Source organism: Trematomus bernacchii, unplaced genomic scaffold, assembly GCF_902827165.1.
Source record: "Trematomus bernacchii unplaced genomic scaffold, fTreBer1.1, whole genome shotgun sequence".
In the NCBI taxonomy this organism is placed as follows: Eukaryota; Metazoa; Chordata; class Actinopteri; order Perciformes; family Nototheniidae; genus Trematomus; species Trematomus bernacchii.
In genome coordinates this window covers 22204326-22214528 of record NW_022987973.1, presented here as the reverse complement: position 1 = coordinate 22214528, position 10203 = coordinate 22204326, and the positions used below count along the sequence as shown (strand labels likewise).

Genomic DNA, 10203 nt, shown 5'->3' with positions numbered 1-10203 from the left:
ATTACTATTCTTGTGGTACTACTGCCTTATTAGGCCCATATTGAGCAGAGCATATTAAGACCAAAACTCATGTACAACCTTCTTACTTACAACAAATAAGCACTAATTAGAGGGTTATTGAGGAAAAACTCTCAACTAATGGCCTATTACTTGTAGAATATGGTCATGTAGAATAAGGCATTAATAAGTGTTTTATAATAACTAATAAAGAGCCAATATACTGCAAATATGCATGTTAATTAACAACTAGTTGATGGTTAATTTGTGTACCTTAATATAAAGTGTTACCCAAAATCATCTTAAGCCCACCGAAATATCCCCTACCTGCTGTGAGCTCCACAATACTGAGCTTATTCTGCTGATTCACTCATTGGAAGGAGCCAACAGCGAACCATATCAAAGAAACATAATTAACTGGGATGAAAAGCGCAACATCAGTTAAAATAACTTGTGTTTTATCTTTTGAGGCTGTTCAGTTGTGTTGTGATCACAGTGCAAGACCCTGAAATGATTTGAACTGCGTCAAATACAGTGATGCCCTTTCCAAAGAAATGGCATCACTTCCTGTTAGTCAGTCTTTACGGAAGATTTAAAATGCCTAAAACAAATCAGCAAAGAAATAAGGTGAAAAACAATACACACTGTGCATTTACTATTTGAGACATAATTAAATCATTCCTAATCTATTTCACTTTCTCTGTTTGATTTGACTTATTTAGGCATGTTTTGTCTTCCATAGCTGGCGAGCAAAATAAAAGTAGTTTGTTATGTTTCGTCATTATTATAATATACTAGTAATGCCTATAAGAGTGTAGCAGAGCAGGTTGGAGGTTGGAGGTAGGGTTGGGAGGTATCTCAGGGTTGGAGTTTACACGACTTTTGGTCTTTTTTTTTTCTTCCACTTATTACATTCCTATAAAATCTGCTTGCATATTAACACACCTCTGATCCTTCTCCATTCGACCAATTAAAACGTCCGCTGACTGTTTCAGTCGTCCTCCAGCATTTCCGTCTTGATGTCGATCCCGCCGCTGCAGCCTGCCCCCTCCACCTGATTGCTGTGATTGACAGACGCCTTCTCCAAACTGATTGGGTCCTGGGGCTCGGACAGCGTGGGCTCGTCCTGCAGGGAGGAGGAGGGGGGGGACCAGGACACGCCTGTCAATCTGGACGCCTCCGCCTGAGGGCCAGCCGCTGACACTAAGGAGCGGCCAATCAGAGTCGTACCCCTCTGTCCTGACAAGCTTCCTCTGTTCAGAGCGGAGAACCAGCTGGGGAGCAGCGTGGGGACCTGGGGGGGGGGGGGGGGGGGGGGGGGGGGGGGGGAGGGGAGGATGAGTAGATTTTTTAAAGATGTTATTTCTTGGAGATTTTACTGTAAAGGGCCCTGTACATTTGTCTCTTCACTATTGATATTATAAGAGTGTTTCAGAATCCATCCGAATTCACAGGTCGTCAGGTTCCTAACCCCTAGATTCCACCGGGTCCGTCTGCGGCATTTTTTTACCACTAAAATACAGCAACACATCTTTGATTCATGTCGTTTATAACTGGAATATTACAGTTATTATTAACTAACTATTATTAAAAGTAGCCTGTCCAAGAAATATGCCCAAATCAACAAAAACTGCGAGCCGGCAGGCAAGACGCTCCGCTTCTGAAATGCTTCTGAAACGCGCCTGGTAGGGTATGACGCCGGAGGAGGCCGGACCAAAACCGCGGCGCAGCCGTAACGCGGCACAGACGGACCCGGTGGAATCTAGGGGTAATGGTAGATAAAGTTGAAGAATGGAAAGACTCTTGCCTACGGATGATTAATATTCAATTAAATATCTGGGATTTTCCATATTTTGCTTTGGGCAAGCCGATTTGTCATGCTGGGAGGAACCAATATGAAAAAAATTGTAAATAGCTTTGTGTTGAGAAATGGGAGATTTAAAGGTCCCATGTCATGCTTTTACGGTTATTACCCGTCCCCTTGTGTGTTATGAAGGTTTTTATGCATGTAAACGGTCTGCAGCGTCAAAAACCCTGAAAGTACACCCTGTAGCGAGTAAAACTCTAACACAGAAAATACCTCCCCAAAACGCCTCGTTGGAGATTTCTCATTTTCCATTGTTTACTTCCTGGGTATCGCTACGTAGGGATACCCAGTAGCCACGCCCAGAGCTATGGCCGCACCCTCTGCCAGCCTTTCACGTAACAAAGCTTCCCAAAACCTTTCAGCGATTCATGCCGGATATGTACAGCGTAGGGCACTGAAGAACGATGCTGTTCCTACTTTGTTTGGACCAGCGGGAGTTCAGGTACACAACCTGTAAGTATTCATTGTTGTTTGTGTATTTATGATGTTTAAAACAAACAAGGTATCTACCACGACTGTTTAAATGGGTAAACGTTTTTCGGACTATTACGTTGAAATGCTCTCCGCAGACCCATGCTCACAGCGTTATAAACCTTTTTCTTACTCAATATAAAGCCACACTTATTGTTTTTACTTCGGCTGTGAGTGTTTGTGTGTGTTCAGGATGAGTTTGGCTTGTTCTAGCTGTATCGCCAAGCCTGTCTGCTCCTCCAGCAGTGTGTGTGTCTGTGTGTGTGCAAGCAGTGCTAACTAAGTTGCTAGTGTTTCCATATATCAATTCCAATATCAGCAGATGGCCTTACATACATGTATCTCATAGCTGGAGAATGTCTGCAATCACACACGAAATACTCATAGACAGTATACTCCGGGTGATTTACCGTACGGTCAGTACATTATAGTTGGCGTTCCTGGCATGTATGCTACCGAGCTACCGTTCATAGCGTGTATGCTACATAGCTAAACAAGAAGGCTAGCTAGAGCTAGACATGCTAGGGAAAACATTGTTTTCATGCCAGCTACAATGAATGACCGAACGTAGCAGACTACCCGTATAAGATTGCAATTGTAAACATGTTCTTGCTAGCCTAGACTAGCTGTTGTTCATAGTAGATTGGCATATTACACTGAACAACTAGCAAACGTAGGTTAGCATATTAGCTGGCAAGCTAACTGTGTTGATTAGATAGATAGATTAGATAGATACACACTCCTACCACAACTACTACTAACGAATCTAACACAACTAAGTTTCTCTAATATCTTTGTGATTTGCATTTGATTTCGTCCAGCCAGATCAGGAAACTCCTGGCGTATCTGGCGGACAACACACACACGGGATGACCACAATGATGCCTTGTCCTAAAAAGCCCCGGCAGCCGCTTACAAAGCTGCGATAGGCAAGATGCCGAAAACGCCTATAAGGGGAGGAATGGATGATATACAGTGTATATATGTATATTTACGCATGTTCATTTTGTACATTTCTAAAAATAAAGTTTGATGGAAATACTTAGTAGGCCTATCCTTTCTTCCCTGAATTATTTGCTCCTATAACCAGGGGTGCACATAACTGGTACGCAGGTACGCATGCGCGGCAACAATCTGAAATGCGTACCGTCACTTGTGTCACAAAGCGCATTTGCGTACCGACGTACTTGTGAAGCTTTTCCAGAAGGCGGTTAGATCACCGGTCCCCGTGTGCTGTGCACAGACAGGGCTGCTGTTAACGTCGGTAAATCACAACGTTCCCACGTTCCGCAGCCCCAAGCTCTGTACTCCACTACCACTGGATTGGAGTACAATCCACCCCCCCCCGTTAACAATCGCGAAGCGCTGTATTCCACCCTCCCCCCCCCCAGCCCCCCCCTCCCCCCCGTCGTTGACAATCGCCAGAAGTTGGAGTACCAAACACTGACTCCAGGTACTCATCTGAGTACCTCACTGAGAAAGTTGTGTGCACCCCTGCCTATAACATATCATTCATATATAGCAAACCATGATTTGATTTCTCATCAAACAGTAGTAGTTTATTACAGGTAAAAATAACTTACTCTTCTATAACAACAGTTGTAGGTACAGTTCGGTTAGTTAGCGTATAAAATATACGGCTGTACCGACGCCATTATAAGACTGTTGTTCCGCTGAGAACGAGCCGAAAAAAGCACTGTTAGACATGGGCGGAGCCTCTCTGGTGGCTGACTAATCAGAACAGAGTGGCCGAGCTGACCAATCGGAGCACACTAGGCTCACATGGAGGGGGGGGCAAGAGCTCCAACGAGCCGTTTAGGACAGAGAGTGAATACCGGTGAATACACATACTTTACAGAGATGCTGTATGAGAAACCAATGTGAGTTTGGAAAATTGGACAGTATAAATCTATTCTAGTAGACCTCAACAATGGAATTATGATCAGTGGAAATGGCCATGACATGGGACATTTAACATTTCTTAAGCACTTGATTTAACATTTACTCATCTTATTCTTATAAAAAATATCAATAAGGAAAAAGTAAACAGGAAGCTGCTGCCGTGCATCTTTCAGCAGCACTGAGGTGGTAAAAAGAGAGATGCTCTTGATTTTCATACAATACACTTTATTGCTAATAGAAAACATTTTACAGATCTCTTTGCTTGTGTTAAACAAATACACCTTTATATTCCTGAGTGCTAAGGTTCATCCAACAGTTAACTATTTCACTTTGTGTTTCACAGACGAGAAGGTAAATCAAGCCCTTAATCATGTTAGGGCTGTATCTGCCATTTATAACTAGCTGTGTACATGTAGGTCATTTGAATAAGTACAAGTGGGCCTTTTTTAAAGTTGACAATGCCTCTTAGAAGGTGAAAGCTAGATTGTGTAGCATGTACTTGGTGCGACTGTTTGAAGAACGTTTTTGTTCTCGGTTCTTGGTCCTTATATCAGCGCTCATCTATTCATCTGAAGCCAGAGCTCTTTTGAGGCTGTGTGTGTGTGTGTGTGTGTGTGTGTGTGTGTGTGTGTGTGTGTGTGTGTGTGTGTGTGTGTGTGTGTGTGTGTGTGTGTGTGTGTGTGTGTGTGTGTGTGTGTGTGTGTGAGTGTGTGTGAGTGTGTGTGTAGTGGGTTGTACCTGGGTTGGAGAGGACAGGTCAGCTCGACTGAATCCAAACTGCCTGGCTGAAGCTCTCTTGTCGAATAAGGACACCTCGCAGCCCTGAGACAGAGCAGCACAGAGGTCATGTTCTGTCTCAAGAACAAGACTTCTTCACAGCTGGTTACTTATACGGTTACTATGTGACTCAATGTTTATTTAAACACGGTTACACTGTGTAACTTCACTGAGCCCAGCTATATGTTCACTGTTCCATACCTCTGAGCGGCTCAGTGAATGATCATCATGACTCATTGACGTGTGGTTTACCTGGTCGGGGAAGTCGTTGCCGTCCACCTCGTCGCTGTTGGACTGACCGCCTGGACTCTGGACCTCGATGCCATGGCTCTCCAAGATGGCTGCTTCTTCAAAAACCCAAACCTCATCATAGCATATCGACCTCAGACAACAACACACTCAGATGCAGGGTCAGGTAAGAATGAAGGAATTGCTCATTAAGAACATCCCAAATTAATTTGACTTTAGATTAGATGTGATATGGTTATTAAAGAGATAAACAACAATCATTTTCTAAGCATATGCTTCATGTTAAAGGTAGGATTTGTGTCTGTAGATTGCAAACAACTCAATAACCTGTCATCCTAACAACAACGCAGCAACAAAATAGAGATAGACATTACCAATGTTAGCGCGCCTCTTGATGTCTTTACGCCGATTGGCAAACCAGTTGTAGACCTTTAGAGAAGTTACCCTCTCCAAATCAGACAGCTTCTTTCCTGTAAAACACACACAAATACACAACTTAAAGTGGACCTATCATGCTATATTTGAATAATATATTGTAGGGCCATACCTATATAAAACATGTCTGTGAAGTTTTTCAAACAGATCATGCATTTTAGCCATGCCTCATTTCGCTCTATTAGCTGTATTCCAGCACTGTTTTTGCAAGGGCTGATTCTGTGGCAAATGAGCTGCAGCTGACCTCGCCCCCCTGCAAAGGAGGGGGGCGAGGCACGAGCGTCATGTTACCATGCTGTTACCATGCTGTTACCATGCCACGGCAACCTCTCATTCCCCTGATAGGTGGAGCGTTGCCCATGTAGGCGGAGCGTCACCGCCCACTATTCCGGGCTGACGTCGGGTCGGATGGAATCTGTATCCGCTCGTTGTAGCCCCGTTTTTAAAAGATTTGGGTACGGAGGAAAAGAGAGAGGGTTGTATTTTCTGACACTTGGTGAGTTCCCTGGAACACCGGGGACACATATTCATGTATAAAAGACGTACAAAAGTGCATTTTGCATGATAGGTCCACTTTAAGTCTCCCTCTGTGAATGTTGATCATAAAGTAGCTTCCAGACAATGGTCAAAGACACAATGCTTCTGCAAAATATTTAAGTTGCATGTCTGTCATGATGTGGCTCCTCTAGTTAACTTTTTTAGCTACATGACCAATATACAATTACTAATTCACATGAAGGGGTTATGAAAGGAGCTTATGAACAGTTATGTGCAAACTATTAACCCTCACTCTTTCATTCAGTAAAAGCTGCTACCGATACAAGAGCTAGATGCCTACTACCAAGGTGCTAAAAGTAAATGTATTATGATAACCAAGCATTTGTATTTATTATATCTAGCAAAGTACTGTGGATTATCTCTTTAGTCAACGTCTAGAAAGAGAATCCAACGTCATAAAGCGCTGTTTTTACCTACCTGGTTTCAGAATGACTGCGTTGCAGGCGGTGGCAATCTCCTCTCTCTTCGCCTCATCAGGGTACTGATTATCAATGAAGTAGCTGTGCACACACACACACATTCACCACTCCATGTAACAACAACTAGAAAAGGTCCCTCAGTAGAGTGCGAGAACAATGAGAGTCAGCAGCGATGTCGGTATAGAACAGTCAATAAAAAAGGTTAGGTTCTTTCCAAAGTTCTGAATCACTGCAATTAGGCGAGGTCCTTAAATATACAATCTTACATTTTCACAAAAAATGTAAGGCTGATAGGTCCAGCAGTATGTGCTATTTAGCTCCGGACAGAAAGACAGTTCAAGGCACATGCAGACTAAACGCTTAATCTCCTAACAGGCCTGGCAGAGATCAATAAAAAGCCAATGTAATATTCTTTACAGTGCACCCCTCTCCCTCACCTCTCCATCACAGCCAGACACTCCTTCCTCCAGGTGAACCGGCTCCCCCGCCGCAGACGGAAGCCCGCGGGAGCCGAGCCAAAAGGAGGCGGGGCTTGCTGCCAGTCGATCACCTCCTCCATAGCCAATGGGGCGGCTCGCATGGCAAGAGTGGCACCTGAAGTCCCAAAAACCAGACAGCGTACATAAAAGGTCTCATTTTATTTTTGTTCATTTTCTCGCTAATTCACAATTTTCTATTCATCACTTGAAAATAACATTTTGAATTGGTTGTACAATGTTCCTTAAGTGCGAGTACACTTCATCATGAGGTTGGAGGACAAAGAGTAATTCATTACACCCTGACATTTATTTAAGAGCATCGAGCCATGAACCAAATTAAAGTCAAGGGACTCTGATTAGAGCATCCTTCAAGGGGAGACACAGGATAAGTAGTCTGTGCTGATCGTACATTCCTCTGTGTTGCTCTCCACTTAATACAGACCACTTATTGTTCAATCACAGGAAAACTGCTGTCTTTATTTCTGTCCCCAGGGGGATTCTCGAAATGCCCATAAAAAAGCAGACTACCCGAAGACTTTTGATTACAACTTATATCAAATCTGCAACTGTCCAAATGCCCATAAACTTGGTTTCACCACTCTGAGTACATGTAGACATCACAGCTATGAATACCAATGAGCTAAGGTACAGTACAGGGTCCTACTGAAGGAGACTTTGACAATATGCAATGACAACGTGTTTTCAGCAGTTAAACAGCTCTCCCTATTGTGTGGTAGTCGGAACGTTCTGATTTTTTCTAAGTCAGCCCTGAAAAAACGGAAACGTTGACTTCAATTAAATGGATTACGTCAACAAATTTCACAAAACTGTATTAGGTTAGTCTAATTATATTAAGTTGAACCTTACGTTTTTTTAGTTAAATGTAATATTATTGCTTTCAACTAACCTAATACAGTTATGTGAAATATTTTAACATAATAAATTGAATTAAAGTCAACGTTTCAGATTTGTCAGTGAGCGTTCAGAAACTCTAAGGCAGGGGTGGGGAACCTCCGGCCTCCACGGACCGCGAGACCATTTGGTACGGCCCTCGAGGTAATTAACACACGCAAAAAAGAAAAAGATTAAAGAAACCTAGACCGCAAAATAATTAAACAAGCGAGTACCTGTTTTTCCTGGCCAAGGTCAGGGTCCTTGAACACAACACGAGCCTAACGGGTATATGTCTCGTCTGACAGGGGTGTAGTGCTGACGGAGAACACCAGAACGCCGCTCTGCCACTTCAGAAATGTCAGTACCCATAAGGAGCCGTACACATGCTGCAGTTTTTGCCTGGCTGTGTCTTAGTTGTAAGCCCAGTGGCGATCTGTTCATCTGTCATACTGATCATACAGTCAATAACTTTGTTGTTATTAGCATCTGGTTAGCTAGCTATGCTAACGAATATAAGAAGCTTTTTCTCCAAGCAGTGAGGTAAAGGCACATCTTTATATGATCATTATAGTTATAAAAAAATAAGAGAATAAAGTAAACAGGTATAAAATACTATATGACAGTAAAATAAAGTTGTTATTAATAAACAAGAATACAGTTTAAAAGGAGAGTGATTTGTAAAATATCCATAAAGAAAAAGAAATCTGCTTACAGTTCTGTTTCATATGGGTGTTGAGAGATGTATCCATAGATCTCCTAATGTTGCACCAGATTGATGCTTTTAACTTCAACATTTAAAAAGAAATCTTCCCGGGGGACCTAACCTCCTCTAGAGAGGAAAAAGGTTCCCCACCCCTGCTCTAAGGGGTTGTTGAAGTCAAGCATTCAGTGGAGCTGGTTAAGATTTCACAAAACTGTATGAGGTTAGTTGAAAGCAATACTATTAAGTTTGAATAAAAACTTCAAATCAATATTATTTCTTTCAACTAAACTCATAGAGTTATGTGACATTTCTTGACATAATACTTTTAATAGTAGTAGTACAAGTCAACGCTTCAGTGTTGCCAGTGCAGGTGTGATGGTGCGGGCTGTGTTACCGGGGTTGCTCTTCTCCAGCTGGTACCAACGGAAGAAGGCTCGTTTCTTCTGCTCGCTGAGGTCCGAGCCCTGCTGCAGCAGCCAGTGGGAGATCCGGCTCTGACTGATCCCTGGAGGAAGAGGAACGGAGCCACATCTGTATCGAATGCTGGCATGACAACTCTATGTGATTCAATTGGCCCGTTTGAGATCCGGGTGAAGGCGATACTCACCCGTTACCTGAGCGACCACGGCCTGGGAGATCCGCCTGTTGGCCAGGAAAGACTTAATCTCTTCTTTGATCACAGCACTGTCCCTCCTGTGAGCAGACATGGGAATCTACTGTTTACCAAGTACAATAAATGTTTACATCTCTGGCAGGCTGACATTACACATATGGCACAAGATAACAGAGTCACTATACTGAAACCAGCTGTAAATCTGCCCTTCCATATATACACACAGTATGTAAATGGCAGCAGCTGTTGAGCTGAATATGTGCAGGAATCAGAGGCCCATCTTGCTATTACAGTCTCTGATTCCTGGCATGATTTCATCTTCACACGCCCTCAAATCAATACCACTCTGATTGCTGCTGTCTCACTGCAGACTACAGATGAGAGACACGAGTGAGTGTGTGAGTGTGTGTGTGTACAGTGCTGTATGTGTGAGTGTGTGTAGGCATTTATCCATGGATCACATTTAGATCGAGTGAGAGCTACAGGCAGACTTTTTCAACCGCCATGCTGTTTGCATCAGAATCTGATTACTTTATAAATCCCGGAAATTGGGTTTTGTAATAATCGCTCCATTTTAGATCAAAAAAATAAAAGACCAATACAAAAAAATAAAGAGTAAGAACAAGTAAGTACGTAAGCACATAACAACACATTACAATATTTGTATTAGGAAATAATAAGACATTAAAGCTGAATTGCTAAGCTTAGGACCTTCTTTCTGCTGAAGCTCTCTACTGTATATCATTTTCAGTTTATTCACCGTTTAAACTGTTAAAACACAGAAGAGTAAAATCACAAGACCTAATCAACTGAAATGGGACACCTTGATAAGATATCTG

The 10203-nt window shown here is 42.7% G+C and overlaps 1 protein-coding gene across 3 annotated transcripts in view; it reads right to left on the bottom strand.

Annotated features, from left to right (window-relative positions):
- Positions 1–262: 262 nt before the first annotated feature.
- LOC117471632 (homeobox-containing protein 1-like) overlaps positions 263–10203 on the bottom strand; it is a 17370-nt gene continuing 7429 nt past the window's right edge. Inside the window, exons 3-10 of one of the 3 annotated variants that reach the window (XM_034116764.1) lie at positions 9359–9444; positions 9146–9256; positions 7113–7269; positions 6674–6756; positions 5638–5733; positions 5267–5361; positions 4976–5059; positions 263–1291 (exon numbers count right to left, since the gene is read on the bottom strand). In XM_034116764.1, coding sequence (XP_033972655.1) covers positions 989–1291; positions 4976–5059; positions 5267–5361; positions 5638–5733; positions 6674–6756; positions 7113–7269; positions 9146–9256; positions 9359–9444 — 1015 coding nt within the window. In that variant the 3' untranslated portion in view covers positions 263–988. The remainder of the gene's footprint in view (positions 1292–4975; positions 5060–5266; positions 5362–5637; positions 5734–6673; positions 6757–7112; positions 7270–9145; positions 9257–9358; positions 9445–10203) is intronic. The other 2 variants (XM_034116766.1, XM_034116767.1) reach the window with 2 other exon arrangements.